At 49.9% G+C, this 24,123-nt stretch overlaps 1 protein-coding gene across 1 annotated transcript; it reads left to right on the forward strand.

The window, feature by feature from the left end:
* The first annotated feature begins 8,770 nt into the window (after positions 1-8,770).
* atp1a3b (ATPase Na+/K+ transporting subunit alpha 3b) lies at positions 8,771-23,301 on the forward strand. The gene is made up of 23 exons (XM_011605971.2): positions 8,771-8,963; positions 9,115-9,204; positions 15,502-15,615; positions 16,025-16,084; positions 16,251-16,454; positions 16,566-16,679; positions 16,830-16,964; positions 17,088-17,205; positions 17,594-17,862; positions 18,053-18,251; positions 18,334-18,578; positions 18,657-18,849; positions 19,122-19,297; positions 19,381-19,517; positions 19,604-19,754; positions 20,026-20,194; positions 20,297-20,451; positions 20,581-20,704; positions 20,820-20,965; positions 21,057-21,187; positions 21,371-21,472; positions 21,565-21,656; positions 21,901-23,301. Exons 2-23 carry the CDS (start codon positions 9,199-9,201, stop codon positions 21,927-21,929), a joined length of 3,069 nt encoding a protein of 1,022 aa, XP_011604273.1. The 5' UTR covers positions 8,771-8,963; positions 9,115-9,198; the 3' UTR covers positions 21,930-23,301.
* The last annotated feature ends 822 nt before the right edge of the window (positions 23,302-24,123 follow it).

Raw genomic sequence — 24,123 nt, forward strand, 5'->3', positions numbered from 1 at the left:
TGTATTCCTGTAATTTAAGAATGTGACTTCAACCCTCAACTGGGCTCAGCTGCATAACTCACTTTTATCTTTTTCATCCTTTCATCCCCTCATAATGTAAAGGCCAGAAGGACGCGCTGCGTGAGGGGGGGGCCAGAAGACGGGGACGGCCGCAGCCCCAGCAGCCCCAGCAAAGCCCCCCCGGTGAGTGACACTGTCGAGACCCCCCCCCCCCAACCCACCCGCAGGGGAAGAAAGCATGTGAGAAAGAGTGTAGATAAAGGGTGCTGGTGAAGGAGAGGCAGAGGGGAGGGGAGGGGAGGGGGGCTTTAGGGATTAAAGGAAGATGTAGGCCAGGTCAGGCCGGGCCAGGCCAGGCCAGGCCGGGCCGGGGACAGCTGGACGCTCCCAACGGCTCCACGATGGTGGTCAGTGAAACTCGGCCCTTTTATCCTTAAAATGAGGAGAAACCCCAAAATGGTTCCAAACTGGTCTCATATGAGTCAAAACTGAGAAGACCCCCCCCCCCCCATACACACACACACACACACACACACACGCACACACACACACACACACACACACACAGGCAGGACCTGCCCCGGCTCAGAATGTCAAATCCTTTTATTTCTCTCTTCTCTTAACTCACAGTTCTAAACTCCCTTTCAAAGATCTTTAAGCCGTCTTTATTTTCTGTATCCAGATGTGAACGATGAGCTTTAAACCTGCTGATGTCACCTGGAGCTCAGCCAGATGTTGCTGCTGAGCACCTGCGTTGATATTCAGTCGTACCAGTTCGGGGGGGTTTTCCTCCTCCGACCCCCTGAGCTGTGTCACCTTATCTCAGTGGAAGGGATGGAATGTCCGCCAGAGCCTTTAAATAGCCTCAAATCTGAAATCTGCAGGTCATGAGCAGTCGCCACTCGCTGAGTTATTATGGGCTGCAGCCTGCCGTGCTGTCCGTCCTCCCTCCTGGGCTGGTGCCCCCACCTGGACACGCTGATGCTGAGAGGAGAGGAAGCTTTAGAAGCTCCAGTTGTCATTAAGGATCATCGCTTGTCACATATCAGAATGATTCAGCCGCAGAAATCGGCTTAAATCCGCAGGATGAGGTGGGAACGGATGGAAACTAATCTTCAGGACTTCCTGGCCGAATATTGCCGCCATCCTCACTGACCCTGCAGGACTCTGGTTAAATTAACCAGTGTAACTAAACATAGTTGGACCAATGCTAATAAACCTATTAGCATGTCGTGCTATCAAGAGGATCTAAATAATAACGTGTTGGTCTGATGTTGCCCTGAAATTGGGCCACAATAACGTGATCGGGAGAGAATTAAGTTTAAAGCCGTTGTGGTTCCTGTTCACATCAATCCTCCATTTTGTGGATTTAAAGGAACGGAAATTAGAAGTTATTATTTTAAGTTTGTTGCGGGGAAACGTGGATCAAAGATGTCTGAGACTTTTACCGTTAAATGTTGTGGTCGTATAAATCCTTCTCTTTTCCATGTTAAAGCCTTTAATCAAACTGAAACGACATTAAATGGAGCATTTGTTTAATTGGGACAGCTTACATCATAGTACCCCCCCCCCCCCCCCCCCCCCAGGAAGACAGACAGTCCAAATTACTGTGAGTGAGTGGATGAATAAAACCAGGCTGGAGGCACCACTGCACAGCCAGATGTTCAGGGAGGGTGTGTGTGTGTGTGTGTGTGTGTGCGTGTGTGTGTCTGTGAGAGAGAGCGAGAGAGCGTGCGATGGTTGTCATGGAAACAGCATGGAACAGCTGGAACTTATTGAATGTTCTTCATAAAATCCATAGACACAATCAGCTGCTGTCAGAAGGACGTCGGCACACATGAATGACAACCAGCAGACCCAGACTCCTCTTCCTCCTCCTCTTCCTCTTGTTCCTCCTCTTCCTCCTTCTCCTGCTCCTCCTTCTCCCCTCCTCCTCCTCCTGATCCTCCCCCTCCTCCTCCGGCTCCACCTCCTCTTCCTCCTCCCTTCCTCCTTCTCCCTCCTCCTTCTCCTCCCCTCCTCCTCCTCCTCCACCTGCTCCTCTTCTTCCTCTTCCTCTTCCTCCTCCTGCTCCACCGGCTCCCCCTCCTTCTCCTCTTCCTCCTCCCTTCCTCCTCTTCCTCTTCCTCTTCCTCCTCCTCCTCCTGCTCCACCGGCTCCCCCTCCTTCTCCTCCTCCTCCTCCCTTCCTCTTCCTCCTCCACCAGCTCCCCCTCCTCCTCCTCTTCCTCCTCCTCTTCCTCCTCTTCCTCCTGTGAATTCCTCAATCATCAACCATCAGAACATTTCCAGGCTCCTGTCGACCCAGAAGGAGGCCGGTTCTGTAGCTCCTCAGTCCGTCCACCTGATGTTACGTCCCTCCTGTTGTTCTCAGTTGCCACCTTTAATAACAACCGTCTCCATGACAACCGAGCGAACTTCCAGCGCCGGGAAGCCGCTGATATTGTCTGAATTTTGCGACTCGCGTGACCTTTAGCGGCGGCGTTGCGCTGCTCCAGGGGCGCGGCGCCGCCTCTCGTAACAAACAGGTTCCGTCCAGCAGGGGGGCGTCGTGGTGGTTCTGGTGCTCCAGCCCCTCGAGGCTTCGTGGGTGTGGCTCACCTGTTGGAACACGTCCGAGGCAGTTTCACAGGAAACGTGACGAACCCCCCCAGGATCGTCCCCGCTGAACTGGGCGTGTGTACAGTGGCTGCTGCTCGCCGCCTGTTCCCCCAGGTGTAACCTTGGGCGCCGTCCCTCCTGCAACCATCATGGGATGTTCTCCCACGGGGAGTGAGGCAAGCTGTCAGCCATCAATCAATCAATCAATCTTTATTTATATAGCGTCTTATACAATCAAAATTGTTTCAAGGCGCTTTCCAGAATCCCAGAGCCTGACCCCAGACAAGCAACAGTGGCAAGGAAAAACTCCCCTTTAACAGGAAGAAACCTTGAGCAGGACCAGGCTCATGTAGGGGGACCCTCCTGCTGATGGCCGGCTGGGTAAAGAGAGAGGAGAGGTGGGAGGACAGGTAGAGGATAGGATAGGTAGGAGAGGAGAGGGGTAGAGGAGAGGAGAAGTAGGAGGAGGGGAAAGAGGAGAGGAAAGAAGAGGAGAGGGAGAGGAAAAGGAGAAGGAGAGGAGAGGAGAGGAGAGGAGAGGGAGAGGAAAAGGAGAAGGAGAGGAGAGGGAGAGGAGAGGCACAGAGCACAGAAACACAAACAAAAAATATGCACAATCACTTCAACGGGGCCGGCGGTCATTATGCAGCTCCGATGGCGGCGATACCTGTAAACCATCAGGGTCACATGGAAACAGGAAGCTGTTTGTGCACATTAAAGACGTGGATAAAATCCGTTTATCTACATTAGAGCTTCAACTGTGGGCGAGGAGCGTGTGTGTGTGTGTGTGTGTGTGTGTGTGTGTGTGTGTGAGGGCTGGGGGACAGGGAAAGACGTTCTCAGCCTCAGCAGGGTCACCCTCGGTGTTGCCTTCTCTGCCAGCTGCATCCTGGGCTGTTGAATGTCGAGCGCCGTTGTCGTCATGGAGAAAACGCCGCTCGCTCCCACAGGAGCTGAGCTGCAGCCTGAGTGTGTGTGAGCACGGGGAGCAGAGCAGCATCCAATCAACCGGTCACTTACACACACTCCTGCTGAGAGCACACGGCAGCAGAACGGTGTTTACAGAGCAGCGTCTCCACACACACACACACACACACACACACACACACACACACACACACACACACACACACACACTCTTTTACCACCAGGCTGACCTAGCTGCAACAGCTCCGGCTGCACCGCCGCTCTAACTGCTGACACCACACGTGCACGAGTCCTGGGGAGCGTCAGTAAACGCATCGTCAGCCTGCTGCGGAGAAAATTCCCAAATCTGCCGCCGGTAAAATACGCAGCATTTTTTTAGGCCAGGATTAGATTCTCCTGGTGGCGACGTGCTTACGATCGCCCTGCCAGAAGGATGATATGAACGTTTAACTTTAATGGGATTTCTGAAGAGACTTCCATTTTCCTGGCAGAAGCATCTTAAGAAATCTGGGCCTGTGTTCTCTGAGCCGAGCCCTATTATTCCTCCTCCTCCTCCTCCTCCTCTTCCTCCCTTTCATCCTTTTCAGAGAATTTCTTATGCAAGAATGTTTGTGCTGTGGGTTTAATCTGGACAGGGTGACGTCTGCATGTCTGCTACAGGGAGACGGAGCGGGCCAGAACTACACATCTTTAATCTTCTTAGCGTCTCCAACCATCTCGCGCTCGTCCGTTAGCTAACTACCTCTTTATTTTAACATTTGGGGCACAGACGAACACTTTCTACCCCTTCTTTCAGTCACTCCTCCTTACTAAACTCTCCTCTCCTCTCTTTTATCCTCCCCCTTTTTTGTGCTCTTCCTTTTCCTCTCTCATCGTCCCTCAGCCCCCCTGCAAGGTCGTTCCCAAGGACGGCCTGCTCCCAGCATCCCCTGCCTGATTGGCTGGTCTGTTTTAAAGGGCCACGCTCCCCGCCGAGCACATGGCTCCTCTCCGTCTGTGCCGCGGCGCTGTCACCGTCACTGCGACCAGTCCCGGGGCCGCTCAATGTACGCGCATATATAACAGCTCACATGTGCATGCAGCAGCCAACCGTGCGCTCCGCGGACCTAAAACAGCGCGTCTGACGCAGCAGCATTAGCCACTCGCTGCTTGTGACCGCGATGCTCGTCTGCAGGCCAGACACGCTGGCCCTGAGAAGTCTGAGTACTGACGAGCTCTGCAGGCCGAAAAGACAGAAATAACGCAGAGCAAAGAGCTACAAAATGGCTGGAAAATGGGTTTCCCAAAAAAAAAGAAGAAGAGATGAGAGCGGTACGTCATCTTGGGGGGGAGAACCCCGTAAATCTGCTGAATAACGGTCATATTTAAAGGCATTTTCAGTCGTTTCTGTTTCTAAAGCAGCTTTCACTCCCGCGTTACATGAATGTAGTTTACCCTGACAGACCATAATGACACCTTTTCTTCTTCTCTCTGCTCGTGTGAAGTGCTAATTGATGCAGATATTTAGGAAGCAATCAGCAGTGACAAAACAAGCAGCCGGATACTTAAAGTAGCCAAGTTTAGCTCATCTTAGCCTTTCTTAGCTTAGCTTAGCTGACTGAAAGAGGAAAGCAACCAGTCTGGTTTAGATTCAGTAGAAACTCTCACAAGCTACATTTGATAAAATTTCATTTCCTGCTAATGTTTCTGTGCTCTGTTCTAATTCTAACCAGCAAAATAGCAAATTATTATGAGCCTTAAGGGGAGCTATAGGAGGATCCCAATCAGACGCTTCCTCAAATGCAGTTTTCACCTCAAGTGATTTCAGTTGTGAGAATCTGTCTCAAAACCAGGTTCTGCCGAGGCTAACGAGGCCGATGGGGATTTCTCTTTCATCAGTATGTTTGAATGATTTCACCCTAAAGCGAATGAGGACAGATCAGCTCCAGCGAACATCAGCCGTCCACATGCAGCTCTTTGTTTGCTCTGCAGATATTAGTCATGTTCGACAGGCAAGTGGTGGAAGGTAAGTGGAGTGGTGCAGAAGGTAGAGGGGAGGAGAAGGTAGAGGGGAGCAGAAGGTAGAGGGGTGCAGAAGGTAGAGGGGTGCAGAAGGTAGAGGGGTGCAGAAGGAAGAGGGGAGCAGAAGGAAGAGAGGTGCAGAAGGTAGAGGGGAGGAGAAGGTAGAGGGGAGCAGAAGGAAGCAAGGTGCAGAAGGTAGAGGGGAGCAGAAGGTAGAGGGGAGCAGAAGGTAGAGGGGTGCAGAAGGTAGAGGGGTGCAGAAGGAAGAGGGGAGCAGAAGGTAGAGGGGAGCAGAAGGAAGAGGGGAGCAGAAGGTAGAGGGGTGCAGAAGGTAGAGGGGTGCAGAAGGGAAGAGGGGAGCAGAAGGTAGAGGGTGCAGAAATGAAAGGGGTGCAGAAGGAAGAGGGGTGCAGAAGGTAGAGGGGTGCAGAAGGAAGAGGGGTGCAGAAGGAAGAGGGGTGCAGAAGGAAGCAAGGTGCAGAAGGTAGAGGGGAGGAGAAGGTAGAGGGGAGGAGAAGGTAGAGGGGAGGAGAAGGAAGAGGGGTGCAGAAGGAAGCAGGGGTGCAGAAGGTAGAGGGGAGGAGAAGGTAGAGGGGAGCAGAAGGTAGAGGGGTGCAGAAGGTAGAGGGGTGCAGAAGGTAGAGGGGTGCAGAAGGAAGAGGGGAGCAGAAGGAAGAGAGGTGCAGAAGGAAGAGGGGAGGAGAAGGTAGAGGGGAGCAGAAGGAAGCAAGGTGCAGAAGGTAGAGGGGAGCAGAAGGTAGAGGGGAGCAGAAGGTAGAGGGGTGCAGAAGGTAAGGGGTGCAGAAGGAAGAGGGGAGCAGAAGGTAGAGGGGAGCAGCAGAAGGGTAGAGGGGTGCAGAAGGTAGAGGGGTGCAGAAGGTAGAGGGGAGCAGAAGGAAGAGGGGTGCAGAAGGTAGAGGGGAGCAGAAGGAAGAGGGGAGCAGAAGGAAGAGGGGGAGCAGAGGAGCAGAAGGAAGAGGGGAGCAGAAGGAAGCGAGGTGCTAAAGGAAGCGAGGTGCTAAAGGAAGAGGGGAGCAGGTTTTTGCTGCAGTGGCAGCAGCTGGAAGGACAAACACATATAGGAGGAGGAGGAGGAGGAGGAGGAAATGGTGTGAAAGTCTTCACCACCAGAGGAAGAGAAACGAGCCTGTGTTCCACCTGTGGGGAGGAAGGCTGTTGTCAGACAACCTTACACACTGACGTCTGTTATGGCTCCTCCCACTTTCCGCTGACCAATGGCGGACCTGAAACAAACCACTGATTTCCTGTTGTCATAGTTCTTTTCTTCAAACCAGAATTTTCTGACAGTCACATCTGAACCTTCAGCCCCGTCACCCTCCATGACCCCCCCCCCCCCCCCCCCCCCCCCCCCACACACACACACACACACACACACACCTTCCAATCCTCTTTTCGTCCCCAGAATTCCACATGAGGGAACGGCAGGTTGTGTCAGACGTTTATTGAATGGCAGCTGAGCCGGTTCAGCTTCACACACACCTGCGGCCTCGTGGCCTCTCCTGGACCACCTGGATCTTGAGCTGAGGGATGAGGGTCTGGTCCAAGTCAGTACCTGTGTTACGGGTGGCTCCTGATATTACATATTGGCATCACCTCTGATCCCCTCGCTCTCTCTCTCTCTCTCTCCTCTCTCTCTCTCTCTCTCCTCTCTCTCTCTCTCTTTCCTCTCTCTCTCCTCTATCTCTCTCTCTCTCTCTCTCTCTTTCCTCTCTCTCTCTCTTTCCTCTATCTCTCTCTCTCTCTTTCCTCTCTCTCTCCTCTCTCTCTCTCTCTCTCCTCTCCTCTCTCTCTCTCTCTCTCTCTCTCTCTCTTCCTCTCTCTCTCCTCTCTCTCTCCTCTCTCTCTCTCCTCTCTCTCTCTCTCTCCTCTCTCTCTCTCTCTCTCTCAGCATTCTAAACACAACCATCAGCTTTATGCTAATTAGCGTGGGACAACAGAGGCAGCATCAGATCCAACCTTAGGTTGAATTAAGGTTGATATTTTCTCCATGTGCCTTTTCTCCGGTTGCACCTTTCTCCCCGTTAATCTGTGCTTGCTGCACAACCCCCCCCCCCCCTCCCCCAACCATTTCTGACTCAGCAGAATAGACAAGGTCATCTGACTGCTGTTGCCGTGGAGACCGAGACCTGGTCCCCACCCTCTTATTTCGTGTCCTGGGAGGTGATGAACATGAAGGAACATCAAACATGAAGAAGTGACACAGGTGAAGGAAGAAGGCTACAGGCAGAAATGTAACGTCCTTTAGCTCTGCCACATCTCATGTTTAACTCTTATATATAAGGACGTCTGCGGCTCCCTCTCCTCACCGCCTGTGACACGCCGGGTCCGTGGGTGTTGCGTGGTCGTCCAGGGCGCCGACAGCAGGCGAGCAAACGAGGCAGGGCCACGACCTGCTGCAGCGACAGCAGATGGGACTCTTAGCTTTGCATTGCAAATCAGTGACTTTTACATGGCTGCCTGGACTTATGGGAGTTGGCGTGTGCGTTCTTTACGTTTAAAGAAGGCCTACAGAGACGTGGGTGTTGTGCTGCCGTCCAAACGGTGGTAATGCTGTCATTTGCTTATTTTAATGTCCTTTTCCGAGACTCTCTGATGTTTGGCTCCGTTTGCTGAGTGGGGACAGAACAGCTCTCCAGAGATCACAAACCTAGATGCTTTCTTGACCTTAAGACCCGCCTGTCACATAAAGTGCTGAGCGTGCACAGTCACAACTCATCTCTGGCTGATGAGAGCCTGATGCCTCTGGACCCCCCCCCCCCCCCCCCCCCCCGACGGCTGGACTCACACATGGATGTGCGCGACATGCTCATGACAGGACCAGCACGACCGACGAGACACTCATGTGTGCCGTCACATTTCGCGTGTATTTCACGTCACATGGACACACTACACGATGAACAAACACGAGCGCCACAGCGCGAGTCTAACCTTGAGCGTCCATTTCTATAAAATGTCAGAGATTCGAGGTGCTGCTGGCTGCAAGCCTCGGAATTCTGCAGTGAAGCAGGAGGGGCACCGCCGGCCCCCTATTGGTCCGCACGGAGGCAGAGATTAAAGCAGTTGGTGGGCGACCAGTTCAGCGATGAGGCGGTCGGACCGCTGATTGGTCGGCCGTTCGCCGGTGGGCGGGGCCGGCAGCCTCGGTTATCTGCTCCAGGTTGCGCCTTTTCCGCTGGCGGAGTGTTATCGTTTACAGACGCGAGGTACTGCGGCAGCCGGCAGATTGGCGGAGGAGGGTCTAGTTTCTGTAGACGCAGTAGTACGGCTCGTTAGGTTGGCCGGTCTTTTCACCGCAACTAGCAAAGAGTAAAGGGAGGAAGCCCGTCCCAGCGTGATGCTCAGCTTGAGACTCCAACATTTCATTTGAAAGACGTCTCCGCCGAGGACAAAGACCGTAGCCTAATCTTTGCGAAGGTTTGACCGACTGTTTCTATGAGCCCGAGAAAAAGTCGTGCGTTTGAACAATTCACACCATCCCCGACGTCTTTCTCGTGCCATTTCCCGGTCGGGTTACTCAACTCCGTTAAAAAAAGAAACGCTGAGCATTTCCTCTTGTATTTTCAAGGCGACGCATTTCGACAGAATTCAACGTGAGGTGCTGACACCTCTCAAGCCGCGCATCACCTGAGAGGAGAGCGACTGCGCCATCATGGGGGTAAGAATTCCAACTTTATAAAAACTGCGCTGTAGCCGCAGCCCGGGGGTGGGGGGGTGGGGAAAGGCGGGGGGGGGCACCACCGCCTTCATGAAAATCCCGTTTGTCTGAGTGACATTGACGCATTTTAGCCCGCGCTCCTGTACTGCGACAAAAATGATGTAGCGCGCGCTGCTGCGGCTAAAGAAGGCGCTTGATTTGAAATGAAGATTCTATTATTGTGTCCTAATTTACTCCTGAAATCAGAATGTGACCAAAGCTCCGTCTGTAGAGAAATCTGATGGAATCCGGAGCGTTTTCCTCTCGCCAGAAGAGGCCTGCTCCCGCTATAACCTTGCCAGCCGCCGTTGAGCTAATCGGTTTATTCTATGGGTGCGTGTCTGTCCGGGAGGGGGCAGAAACATATTCAGGTTCCACATGATGTATAAAAGGCTTCCTTTGCTTTGTCTTTTCTGTTGAGGGGGGCTGTGTTCTGGACTGACACTGACCTCCGTCATGCCCCCGTTGCCATCATGCCCCCTGTGTCCTTTGCCGTAAAGCCCTGCTACTGCCCCCTCTCGTCTGGCCACACGACATCGCACATCTGGCCCTGAACAAGGACAGATGTTGGGTCCTCTGAGTCCTTGAGGTGGACCAGGCCCGTGCGTCATAATGCGGTTACCGCGATTAAGCGTCTCATCAGCTTATTCCCCCTTTCATTTGTGACACGACACTGGGCGACGCGCACGCGGCGCTGGTGCATAAAGAGCGAGAAACGCTTTGTCCGGTCATCCAGGACACGACGATGCGCTTAGTTCCATCCGTCATTTCTGCTTCGGAGGGCTACTGATCTGTCTCCGGCCATCTGTTAAAATGAATTAGCTTTAAATAAGCGGGGGGGGGGGGGGGCAGTGCGCCGTCGGAAAATGAGGCGGTGCAGATGCGCCCGCTGGTCTGAGCTATTGCGCAATGTCTGTTCCAACGCCATCCTGCGCAGGGAGTTGTAATTTTTAATCTGCTGCTTCGGCCCGTCTGCCGGTGGCGTGACGCCCCGCAGGCGAGGGGGGGGGGGGGGGGGGGCGGCAGGCGGCACATCCGAGCGGAAGATGCGTGACTTCCGCGGAAAGAACAGTCCTGAGTTAAAACCGTTATGTTAAAAACATCCGTGGGCACTGCGTCAAATGGGATGTCGGCGCCAGAGCGCTCACGCAGCCGCCGCTGCCGCCGCCGTGCGGGGGTCTGCGGGGGCGGGTTGCGTGTCAGCTCAGCACTGCAGATGCCGACTTTGTCATGACACAAGAGAATGTGAGCACCCAGCATCGCTGAAGGGTGTTTCCTTGCCTTTCATCAAAGGTCACCCTGAAGAATAAGGAAGGAGGGAAGGAAGGAAGGAGGGAAGGAAGGAAGGAGGGATGGACTAGTGCTGCGGTAGATAAGTGGTCAACATCAAGCATCGTGATTTTCTCTTTTGGCGCTTTTACGGAGCATTTGGCCCTGGCCCACCGTGCGATGTTCCGCCTGCCGTCCTTTCCCAAGGCCGCGGGGGGGGGGGGGGGGGGCATTGCTCGCAACGTGCCTTCTGCGTCAAAACGGGGGCGGAGCCTCGAGCGTGGAAATTCCCTGTAAAGAACTGTGATAGGCTGGTGGGAGAACCACGCATGCATCATGACAGAGTCGGTCTCTATGAATCCATCCATCCATGTTTTTGGGAAATATTTCCCTAATGGAGCGTAAACATGACAGTGGATTGTGTTGAAGAAATGGACGTAATATGAGATCTGAATATATGTGCAGCAGCATGTGGGGGGCTCCATTAGACATGGTGCAGATGTGTGGGGGTCGCATCGCTGGAAGATGAAGAGGGGCAACAAAAGGAAGCGAGAGAGAAAGGGCGGATCATGGTAGGAGGTGTACAGGTGTACGGGGAGAAAGAGAGGGGGATTTATGGTGATGGATGGAGGGGGAGGGATGCTCAGCTGCATATCCTGTTACAGGATAATGACCTGGGGCTCACATGACCACGGCTCCTGTTTCCTCTCGCTGGCTCGTGGGATTGGTTGTCAGGGGACAGGAGACAGATGGGCTGGGCAGAGGAGACATGTGGTGTTGTGGATGATTTCCAGTTGACATTAAATGAAGGATGAGCTGCTCGTGGGCAGGTGTGCTGTGGGAGCTGATGCCCCAGGATGGAATATCACTCAAAGTCTTTCAGGCGTCGCTTTGTTAGAAATGGAGGAGATGAAAACAGTGGGGCTTAAACAAAAGCTCCCGCTAAGCTCAAAGTGGTCAATTAAAATTAAATTCTCCATATTTGACGATGATTAGACTAGAGCCGAGGCCGTACCAGAGAAGAAGGGACAGGTTATTCCAGAATTTGCATGTATTTGGTCCCTGCAGAGTTCCAGCCTGCTGCTTCCCTGCTACACCTGCTTCCTCATGCTAACAAGAACTGATGCGACCGCGCATTTCAGGAACCAACAATAAAACACCTGCGTGGTCTGCGTAGCAACGCGGCCATCTGCAGCCTGAGACCCACTCAGGGCTAACCCTAACCCTGGTCAGTGACCCTGGTCAGTGACCCTGGTCAGTGACCCTGGTCAGGGAGCCTGGTCAGGGAGCAGGGTCAGGGTTAGCTGTGTAGCGCTGCTGCTAATGAAACGCAAAGGTCGGTGCTCTCGTTCTAAAGCAGGTTCCACGACTCCTGATGAACGCCATCCAGGAGATTTAGGTTGCCTGAAAACAGCGTGACTTATGAAGACCGTTGCCCAGGAGATGCGTGCGTGAGCGCGTGCTTGTGTATTTTTAAATTTTGCGCGTCACATTTACGTCAATAGAGGGTTTAATCCTGCGCGAGGCAGAAGCCAGACACACTGAAATCGATTCCCACATTTACACCGCTGCTGGATTCGATCTCTGTCACAGCTACAGGAAAGAAAATAGTTGAACATCTGGATGTGCACATTTACACGGCGAACGTCTGCCGGGGCGTCCTAATGTGCTCACAGCAAGACGCCACTGTAAGTGCGAACAAACCGGGATTTACAGGATGGTTAATCTGACCCGGGGCACCTTCCATCACTGTTGCACACTTGGGCAGAAATGATAGAAATGTCTGGCCACAGCGCTAAAGCTAGTTATGTACAAGACGTTTGACTGTCAATCAGGTTAGGGTTAGGGTTAGGGTTAGGTTAAAAATAACCTCCTGCTCTTTTCAGTTTCTTTGAACTGCCAGAATCATTTTAACAAATGATTATTCTCAGGTTGTTGCAAAAATTAAAAATAACACATATGACTTTGATTGTGTTTTAAAAGAACAACTAGAATAGAGACAAGGGGAGGAAGACGCGGTGTAGCAGGACTCGCTTAGCCCCATAACTGTCTCCTCTAGTGCTCAATCTGAGCCCCGTGCTGGGCTCCAGGGCCTTGTGGTACTACTACAAGAAGCAGCAGATGGTCCAGCAACCACACACACACACACACACACACAGACACACACACACACACACACTCAGAAACACTCAAACTAGCCACATTCATATGAGCTTTGTATCATTTTATTCAACTCTACCAAACATGATAGATGTCCTAAAATGTTACGTCAGTGTTGTTTTCCAGCACATTAAACTGTCCTGGCCTAGGACCACTGTCCTCTTAAGTAATCAGCCTGCAGCTTCAGGACTCTCTGAATTATGTCTGGTCTTCCGCTCTCATAACGTTATTTCACAACCACTAAATTGAAATCCCTGCCTGTTTCTGCCGCAGTGCGCGTCTATGCTGCTCGTGAGGACTGTTGCCAACACTGTGACTCACCTCTGCTCTTACAGGCACAAACAGAGGAGCCACCAACAGCACACGCATGGAAAAGAACTCACTGGATCAGTAGATCCGTGTTATGCAGCACCGACTTCAAATGACATGTCCTGAGCTGCAGCAACGATCTGTGACGCATTGCTAAGCTTCATCACTATGCCAGCCGCTGCGCTGGTCGCCATGGTGCTCCGGCACACCTGTGTGCACAGCAGCGCTGTTTGTTTCGTTGAACAGCAGGGTTTTGATCAGGTAGCAGGAATGACGGGATCAAACGAAGAACAAAGCTAATGCTTAGAGCATCCATAGAGACATCCAGGCTTCCATTTCCTGTTTGTCTCGGTTGGTTTGCCTTGTGTTTGTGGGTGAGGGTGAGGGAGTGCCAGTGTATGTAATTCCACCCAAGAGTCTCTGTTTCTGTCCTCAGGACACAGGGGACTCATTAGATTACAGAGCTGAGACGCCCACACGGACCCACATATATTTCCAGGAAATGCGTGTATGTAAAGAAAGCAGGTAGAAGGACGCCACATTTGTTCAGATGGCACCAAAACAAGCCCACTACATTAAACACGAAGCAAACACTGAGTGGGGATATAATCTACTGCATTAGCACGCTAGGATACATCCCCCTAAGTAAGGTTGTGTAATCTATTAGAGTGGGGTCAGAGTGGGTCACACACTGACACAAAGCCTATAGAGTGCCGGTCAATATGTAATTAGATGCGTGAGGGGGTGACGCTCGCTCGCTCGCTCACTCGCTCACTCGCTCACTCACTCGCTCACTCGCTCACTCACTCACTCACTCACTCGCTCACTCGCTCACTCACTCGCTCACTCACTCACCGAGGCCTCAGATTTCACTAGGCTTGCCACCCACTCCCTTTATTTCTCTTTCATGTGTCCGCCTTTTTATGAAAGCAAACACGAATCTTTAGATGTTAGATGAATCTTTAGATGTTCTCGTCGCCCTCGGCAGCTCGTCAGAATAACATCAGTCTACAGTGGCTTTGAGATGGTGATGGCAGATTTGAAGGCGTGTGTTGTTATTTAGGTGGGATGGGTAATCCCGAGTGAGTGACAGGCACATCTTTACAGGTAACACACAGTCTTTACAAACACACACACACACTGTGTTTCAGATAAGGTGGCAGCAGTACTTTTCCATTAAATCCATCCTTCGTACCGCCTCTCTCAGGGCCTGCCTCGTCTTGCTGCAGCACACACAGAATTCTGTAATAAAAGGGCAGATAAGTGAGTTGCAGAACCATCCCTCCCACTGACAGGCTTCACCATGCCTGACATGCCTGAACAGATTTTTATTGTTTTCACCCACCTTTTGCACTAGAACGGAAACAGGAAAAATATTCCAACAGTTTCTGACTTTTATGCAGCAGCAGTTCAGTGTTAAGTTGTTCTTGACCCTTGATTTTGTCGCACTGCAGGAGATGAGCGTTATATACAGTATACATGTGTGAGATATGAGTTGGTTTAGTCCGGATATGAGGACTGGGGACCTCCCATTCCTATTTCTTCTTTTCATACCTCTTCTTCCCCTTCTCTTCTGTACTTCTCCTTGTTATTGATATTTCTGTGAAGTGAAAACAAAGCAAAGAACAGTTCCTAAATTAAAAGGGCCAATACCACTATACACCACTAGAGGCTGCTATTTGCTGCCATCAACACCGAGAAGAAGTCAGTCCTCAGTCAAACGTCTTCACCCTGATGGAGGACACTGACGTCGCTAACCTGCGTGGTTATATCAGTCACTTAGGACAGTTTCCTGGATGGGCAAGTGCTTGAGCTGCCATCTTAAGGCCCACCGCAGGCAGAGACTCTTACTTCTCCATGTCTTTGACCTTTGATTATTGATATTGGCCAGCAGTCCTGCAGTCACCTCTCAGGAAAAGAATCTTTTTGTTAAAGTATCGACCTAAAGGACTGAAACATGCAGTGCTGGAGAAAATCTGGGTTATTAATAGTCTACTCCTCTTTAATTATAGCAGGGAGGGTAGCAGAAAAAGCACCGCATGCAGTTAAGCTGGCAGAAAAGAACATTGCTTGTGTTTTCTATACATGCAGATACTTTTTTATAATGTACTCATGAAGGGGAATCGTTAGTCAGGACCGTAAGGCCTCATATCTGTCATGTCATGGTTCTGCCATCAGGCACTTGATCACCTTAACAAATGCTTCTGCCCACAAAAGCTTACAGGGAATATGTATTTAGTCATTTAATTAGTCTTTCTTATAGGTTTTGCATCTGTCCTTTTGTATCTTATTTTAATACAGATTTATTTAATTTATTTATATTGATATATATTAATAATTCTTGATTTGCTATTGAGACTTTTGGAGAACTCCAGGGTAATTCAGAAGGCCACTTCATCAGGTTACAACATCAATTATATGAGATAAAGAAGCTGCTAAAGATGAGACAGGAAGCTGTAAGGCTACTGGCTCCTCAGGCTAGTCCGAAGGCATGTATAAAACATGTGTGTGTGTCTGTAGTATGGACGTTCAGACAGTTACCGCGTTGCCACCACACAGGACAAAGAGGACCGATCCCCCAAGAAGAAGGGGGCGACCAAGGACATGGATGACCTGAAGAAGGAAGTGCCCATTGTGAGTGAAGCTTTTCCTTTCTCAACACGTCTGAATGTTGTGGTTGTAGCCGCCAAGTCCAGTTCATTAAATAATGACTCATTTGACAGTCTTTCCAATTTAGAATTATATGTTCATTTTAATGAACACATTTTATACTGATAATTACAAACAACTCTGAATTGGAAATGTTAAAAAAAAAAAAAAGGTGAGTGGGGTGACTTGGGATCAGGAGGTCGACACTTTGAGTCCACATCCCAGAACAAGAAACAGACAGCTGATATTCTTATCCCTCAGGTGACCCGCATGCATAATAATTTGATTTATACTAGTTTTGACACATTTTTATTGCATGCACAAAATGGCAATTTAGCAATTTCCCAAGCAGCAAAAACACCGCTGATTAACACGGGACCTTTCTTTCTTTCAGACGGAACACAAGATGTCTGTAGAGGAAGTCTGCAGGAAATTTCAGACCGACATTGTCCAAGTAAGTCGATGATTCCGGTGTCTCGGACACCCAAAGAACTGCTGTGACGTCACTCTTCTTCCAGGTGTCCACTAGATGTCGTCAGAGCATTCCCATTGGCGTCTCTTAGCTGGACAAGCCACACAACACAACAGTTGACTCACTCCAGAATCTCTTTCACCTTCAGGGCCTGACCAATGCCAGGGCAGCCGAGTTCCTGCTTAGGGATGGTCCCAATGCCCTCACCCCTCCCCCAACCACCCCTGAGTGGGTCAAGTTCTGCCGCCAGCTCTTTGGTGGCTTCTCTATCCTGCTGTGGATCGGTGCCATCCTTTGCTTCCTGGCTTACGCCATCCAGGCAGCCACCGAGGACGATCCGGCAGGAGACAATGTGAGACACACACACACACACGCACACACACACACGCACACACACACACACACACACACACACAGACTCACTCAGTAACCTCTGCTTGACTTTGTCCCTGTCTTTTTACAGTTGTACCTGGGTATTGTCCTCACAGCCGTCGTCATCATTACTGGATGCTTCTCGTACTTTCAAGAGGCCAAGAGTTCCAAAATTATGGAGTCTTTCAAGAACATGGTGCCGCAGGTAAGCTCGTTCCTCAAAACCATCTTGGCTTGATTTGTGTCCAGTTTCCAGAATTTATGTAATCAACTATGTCCTGAAGAATAGCTAAATACTTTCTAGTATGAAGGCTCTTGTATGTCCCTGACCTCCCCCCACCATCGCTCTGTGCAGCAAGCGTTGGTGATCCGTGAGGGTGAGAAGGTGCAGATTAACGCTGAAGAAGTGGTGGCCGGAGATCTGATTGAAGTAAAGGGTGGAGACCGGATTCCTGCTGACATCAGGGTGGTTTCTGCTCACGGCTGCAAGGTGCACAAACAGGAATCTGTGACGTCTGAAGCAGTTGAACATCCTGCTTAACTCTTGTCTGGATGTTTGAGAAGCTTCATAAAGAACCTTCAGGCTTATTTATCTCTCTGTGTTGCCTATTAGGTGGACAACTCCTCACTGACAGGCGAGTCAGAACCCCAGAGCAGGTCACCTGACTGTACCCATGACAACCCTCTAGAGACCAGGAACGTCGCCTTCTTCTCCACCAACTGCGTAGAAGGTATCAAGCACCACACTCGTGTTCCTGCATTGATCTGTTTGTTCGCTAAATAACTCAAAAAGTTACGGATAATAAGGAACAGATGATTCCAGACCTGGATGCAGGAAAGTCCAGAACCTGTCCAAGTGTCCTGATTCTTTAGTTGGAATCATTGTCTTTAATCAGGAATCCTTTCTTGAATAAGAGGAGCGCTGTGGGGTGGCAGACAAAGCCACTCCTGTTCCTACGAGTATCACAGTATTAGTTTCGGGTGTAAGTCACAATATGTGGGCAAATGAGCTGCTCGGGGGGGTTCTGCACGCCCTCTGTGCCTCGGAAGATGTTTGTGGAAACCCAACATTAGGGGATAAATGCATAAATGACGTGCACTCTTCTCTTCTCACACCAGGCACAGCCCGGGGGATCGTTATCTGCACTGGCGACCGCACCGTAATGGGCCGCATCGCGACCCTGACCTCTGGCCTGGAGACCGGCAAAACTCCCATCGCCAAAGAGATCGAGCACTTCATCCATATCATCACAGGAGTGGCAGTTTTCCTCGGAGTCACATTTTTCGTCCTGGCTCTCATCCTGGGCTACAGTTGGCTGGAGGCTGTCATCTTTCTCATTGGCATCATCGTGGCCAACGTGCCTGAAGGGCTACTGGCCACAGTCACTGTGAGATCTCTTCCTCACGCCTGCATTATTATATTCAACTGAAGCTCAATGTACAGTTTTCTATTTAAAAGTTAGATCTCCCACTACTAATTTACCCCATAATGTGTGTTGGAAATCTTTTTTTTTCTTTTCTTTATCATCCAGCTTCTTCATCGCACATGTGAAACTGAACGAATGTAATTTTCTGTAGGTGTGTCTGACCCTGACTGCCAAACGTATGGCTAAGAAGAACTGCCTGGTGAAGAACCTGGAAGCCGTGGAAACCCTGGGCTCCACCTCCACCATCTGCTCCGACAAGACCGGCACCTTGACCCAGAACAGAATGACGGTGGCCCACATGTGGTTTGACAACCAGATCCATGAGGCCGACACCACTGAGGATCAGTCCGGTCAGTGAGCCCCCAGTGAGACGTGGCTGATGAAGTATGCAGGGAATTGGCTTTAATACTCGTTCTTGTGGTGCTCGTGCAGGTGCCGCCTTCGACAAGAGCTCAGTAACCTGGCTGTCTCTGGCTCGGATCGCTGGCCTGTGCAATCGTGCCCAGTTCAAAGCGGGACAGGACTCGCTGCCTATTCTGAAGCGTGACGTGGCCGGCGATGCCTCGGAGTCAGCTCTGCTGAAATGTATTGAGTTGTCTTTTGGCGTCGTCAGGGCGATGAGGGACAAGAACAAAAAGGTGGCTGAGATCCCTTTTAACTCCACCAACAAATACCAGGTATGTAAAGAGTGAATTCTACCTGTGTGCTCAGCAAATCTCCTTTATGATATAAATCCTGATCATTCTGTCCTCCAGCTCTCCGTGCATGAAACAGAAGATCCCAATGATAACCGTTACCTGTTAGTGATGAAGGGGGCCCCTGAGAGGATCCTGGACCGCTGCTCCACCATTATGATCCAGGGCAAGGAGCAACCCATGGACGAGGAGCTGAAAGAAGCTTTTCAGAATGCCTACATGGAGCTGGGAGGACTGGGAGAGAGAGTCCTTGGTAAGGAGAAGGGACTGATAAAGGTCCAGATTTATAAACGGACACAAATTGGTATAAATGGTATTTTTCCTCCCAACTGCCACATTTTTAAAGAAGAAAATAACGTCAAACGTGGAACTACGAGCTATAAAAATACTGTAATTTACTGGCCCTGTTTGCAACATGGGGAAGCATTTGGAAGCATGGTTTCCAAGCGTAGCTCCAACTCATGTGTTTCACAGCTTGGTACAAAAACAAAGCAGTTACTCAGTCAATGAATCGTTTCCCTGCAGGTTTCTGCCACGGCCTGCTCCCAGAGGACCAGTACCCTAAGGGCTTCGCCTTTGACACGGATGATGTCAACTTCCAGACAGACAACCTTTGCTTTGTTGGACTTATCTCCATGATCGACCCTCCCCGCGCTGCTGTGCCCGATGCTGTTGGCAAATGCCGATCTGCTGGTATCAAGGTGAGATTTCTTTAGAAACACAGGATATCAGTACCTCTGGGATCCTGAGAGTGATTATTTTGACGTGTCTATGCAATTACCAGGTCATTATGGTTACCGGAGATCATCCAATCACAGCCAAAGCTATTGCAAAAGGAGTGGGCATCATCTCAGAGGGCAATGAAACGGTGGAAGACATTGCAGCTCGTCTCAACATCCCCGTTAGCCAGGTGAACCCCAGGTAAACAATGTTTATGTGAGAATAGCACGTAAGAATAATGGTCGATGATCACCGAGCTCAGAGCTGTTCTCTCTGTGTGTGTGAAGGGACGCCAAAGCATGTGTGATCCACGGCACAGACCTGAAAGATCTGAGTCAGGACCAGATAGACGATATCCTGCGGAATCACACGGAGATCGTCTTTGCCAGGACCTCCCCACAGCAGAAGCTCATCATTGTGGAGGGCTGCCAGAGGCTGGTTGGTGCACTTTAAAGTGGCTCTGAGCGGTGGCAGTACACTTACTCCAACAGCAGGGGGAGCTATTTCTCTGAGTTCGGACTCATCAATCGGTTCTCCCTGATCCATTGTTCCGCGATGCCAGACTAAATTACATCTTTGATTCTCATTTAGATGTGACAGTTCTGTATAAAATATATAAGTATATATACAAACAAAGCATCTACATAGCTTACAAATGTCTTGTTGAAATCAACCTAGGTTTAACACATCTTCCCTCCTCCACTCCCAGGGTGCTATTGTAGCTGTGACTGGTGATGGTGTGAATGACTCCCCTGCACTTAAGAAGGCTGACATTGGTGTTGCCATGGGAATATCAGGCTCAGATGTCTCCAAACAGGCTGCAGACATGATCTTGTTAGATGACAACTTTGCCTCTATTGTCACAGGAGTAGAAGAAGGTGGGAGGATTAACTACAAAGAACATCTTGTAACATCATCCGTAGTAATGTTCACATGAACCAGGCACATGATGTGACGCAAGTCTTTTTGTGATCCTCCAGGCCGTTTGATCTTTGATAATCTGAAAAAGTCCATTGCCTACACTTTGACAAGCAACATCCCAGAGATCACTCCATTCCTGTTTTTCATCATCGTTAATATCCCCCTGCCTCTGGGAACTATCACCATCTTGTGTATTGACTTGGGAACTGACATGGTGAGAGCTGATCAAATACAACTGTCAAACACAGTTTTCACCTTCAACACAGCAGTTTGGTGCAACATTTGTAGCCGAGTGTTGACATCACGGTGCTCTAACTGTTGATATTTCCTGCTCCTCTGATAGGTGCCAGCTATCTCTCTAGCTTATGAAGCGGCCGAGAGCGACATCATGAAGCGTCAGCCTAGGAACCCATTCAGGGACAAGCTGGTGAACGAGAGGCTCATCAGTATCGCCTATGGACAAATTGGTAGGCTGCTGAACTAGATGAATGTTTGGGCTTAGTTGCATTAAAAAGCACGTTAAAATCAGTACAATCTTCAATAAATGGCAAAGAAGGTAAAGTAACATTGTGTGTGTTTTAGGAATGATCCAAGCATTGGGAGGCTTCTTTGCATACTTTGTCATTATGGCTGAAAATGGCTTCCTGCCCGGTCACCTGGTTGGCATCAGACTGAATTGGGATGATCGCGCAGTCAATGATTTGGAAGACAGCTACGGGCAGCAATGGGTATGTCTGTGGCGTTTAAGTGCACAAGCAAGGGTAGGTGGTTTGAGTTGTGTTGCGTCATCTCTGTACCTGTCTTCTCTGATGCTCTCAGACATACGAGCAGAGAAAGATCGTGGAGTTCACCTGCCACACGGCCTTCTTCGTCAGCATCGTGGTGGTGCAGTGGGCTGACGTCATCATCTGCAAAACTAGACGTAACTCTGTTTTCCAGCAGGGCATGAAGTGAGTCTAATCGCTCATTTTTAACAGTAAATTATGTTAGAATGTGTCCTTGGTAGTGTCTCAGCATCTTCTTGCTTGATACATTATTATGTCCAAGAAACATCAGCATAATATGATCAGTTAGTCTTAATTTCTGTGTCATTATTTCCCCTCCTGAGTGATAGTTTGTGTTTCTTAACTCAGGAACAAGATCTTGATCTTTGGCCTGTTTGAAGAGACAGCTCTGGCTGCCCTGCTGTCCTACTGCCCAGGCATGGATGTGGCACTCAGGATGTATCCTCTAAAGTAAGTGCCGTTACTCCTCACGCCACAGCACGGACCTGTAAACATCCGCTGAATTATTTTTAATCACTTCTGTCTTCTCGTCTCGCCCACAGGCCTAGCTGGTGGTTCTGTGCTTTCCCCTATAGCTTTCTCATCTTTGTTTATGATGAGGTCCGAAAACTTATCCTCCGCCGGAATCCTGGAGGTGAATTTTTATTTTTTTTAAACAAAAAACAGCTACATTTTTCAGACTTTGTGGCCGTTTCTGCAGCACCAGAGGAGTGTGATGAAATTCTGACAGATAATATTGTGTTTAAATAGCTGGAAGCTAAAGGTTCTACGCTATGCTGCTATACAGGAGGTGTAACTGACCCAAATACGACTGTATCAGTCAAAAATTGAACTGTTACTCAACTGAGAACTTTTGTCCTTTCTTGTTTGCACTTCAGGTTGGGTGGAAAAGGAGACATACTATTGATCGATGGAGCGTCGTCGCTCAACCCCCCCTCCACTTATTTCTTCCCCCTGTCACTTCATCCCTGGCAAGACACACCTCCAGAAGCCCCGTCCCATTAAAGACAAAAACGGCTTTGAAGCAATTTTCATCACGACTGCCCCAAAGATTAAAAACAGCAGAAGCACCTTTACGACTTTCTATACTGACCCGCCCTCCTTTCTCCCATCTCCTATGATACTATTTGCATGTGTTCTCTCACTGCTGTGTACATAAACCAATATATCTACCAAACGGCAGCTGCATATTGTGTATGTAGATTTGAATGAGCTAAGGATACAAAGGGAGTGTCTATATGCTCTGCAAAAAAGGGCCATCCACTCCTTTCTCTGTTACTCCTGTCCTCTCTTCCTCTTTCTATATATCTTTGTTTCCCCCTTCGCTCCTCGCCCCCCCCCCCGTACACACAGATATAAAGATCCCACAGCCGACGCCCATTTCTGACTCCGCCTCCTGTCTGCGGAGGACCCCCATCGTCTCCCGTCACTTCTGTTGTTGACAGCCAGTGTTGTTGTTTTTTAAAATGCGGGGTAGCGGGGGGTGTCCGTCGTTTTTTTTTTCTGACATGAGAGGGGGGGTGTTATGTGAGAGCTACGTTTCCTCATTTAGGCGTAACAAAGCACACATCATGTTGTCCCGTCCCCTGCTCTCCCTCTCTCTCATCTCTCTCCTCCCTTCTCGTCCCCCCTTCTTCCCCGTTTGTCTCTGTTCGTGTGCACTGTGTGAACCATTGTCCTTGTTAATAACTATTAAAGTACACCCCACCCCCAAGTTGGTAAAAACAACTTTCTGTGTGCTCTAGGAAATCTATATAATTCTACATTGAATCTAAATAAAACAATAAAAATACATGTTGAAAATCTTAAGAGAGACAATATTGGTGAAACTGGAAAAAGCAAGAGATGCGTGTGTCTCTCTGTTTGTTTTTTCCTCTGGTTTCAGTTATTTTTGCTGGTTTTTCAGGCGGATGCGTAACAGCAGAGCAGCGTTTTTGTTGTGTTTTTACAAGAAGACACAAGACACCAACTAAGGCTTTCAGGTCATTACGGGTGTGCCGGTATGATGCGATGCAGTGTGCCATGGCGTGGCGATGTGAGGTCACGCGCCTCAGGTCTGTTACCGGATTGGGTCCAGATCGAGGTGCAACCCGGTCTGGCCAGGACGTGTGTGTGTACGTGCTGAAGAATAGTGAAAGGCCCGCAGTCTCGCCTGGGTCTCTAGGAGGGCTGCCAGAGTTGAAATCAAGAAAAAAAAAAAATACAATAAGTAGAAATGTGTGTCAAATAAATGAAACCAACACCAATAAAACATCTAGAACATTTAATACAACCTAAAACTGTCTGTGTGTCTTTCTGTTTGTGCTCTTTCACCGTGTGCACCCATCAACTGTGTTTCCTGTGTATGAAGAGCAGCAATTTTACCTTAATAAATATGCATTATTTTGAGGGATACACATCAATTTAAAGAATTTAAAATTCAATCTGATTTTATTGCGAGCTACATTATTCATCAGCGCCCCTCTGCTAATGTGTAAAGCAGGTTATATCACCCAGACATGGGGGGAGGCGTCAGCAGCAGCTGGGGGCAACTGGACCCTCTGACATCCGTCTCAAAACAGCAAACGATTTGTTACAAAGTCCTGAAATTTGCTCTCAATAGGTCAGCACTTGTACCCAACGGTGATAAACGAGCTGCTTCTGTGATTAATTTCAGCGATGCTGCAGTGGCAACGCGATCCCACTCAGATATTAAGGAGTAACGGGACGACACACCTTTCTGGAAGCACCACCAACGTTCTCGCACCACTGTCTCAGGACTCCCGTCGTGTCCTGTGCTTAATCACACACGCATACACATTCACTGTCACTGACGAACGCTGGCCTCCCTCACTAATTTCCCCTGTGCCTCTGCAGTGAGCTCACTGCGCTGCAACTCTCGCCGCCCCACCCGCCCCCTCTTCCGTGTAATAGAATATCGATCGCTCGCCTTGCCGCAGTGTGTGAGCGAGTGTGCCTGTGGACCAGTGTGTCTGACTGAGGCCCTCCAAGGTCATTGCCATGGCAACCTGCGCAAGGGGTCCGCTTGCTGCTCTGTCACAGTGCACAGGTCAGAGGGGTCACATGAAAAAAAAGGGGGACTGTAGGGGGCCAAAAGGGGG

Source organism: Takifugu rubripes, chromosome 7 (genome assembly GCF_901000725.2).
Source record: "Takifugu rubripes chromosome 7, fTakRub1.2, whole genome shotgun sequence".
NCBI classification, from domain to species: domain Eukaryota; kingdom Metazoa; phylum Chordata; class Actinopteri; order Tetraodontiformes; family Tetraodontidae; genus Takifugu; species Takifugu rubripes.

Excerpts from the sequence above, each read along its gene's own strand:
- atp1a3b (XM_011605971.2), top strand. Across the intron at positions 16,085-16,250 it reads TTCAGACCGACATTGTCCAA|GGCCTGACCAATGCCAGGGC; the intron begins GTAAGTCGATGA and ends TTTCACCTTCAG. Across the intron at positions 20,452-20,580 it reads TTGACTTGGGAACTGACATG|GTGCCAGCTATCTCTCTAGC; the intron begins GTGAGAGCTGAT and ends CTCCTCTGATAG.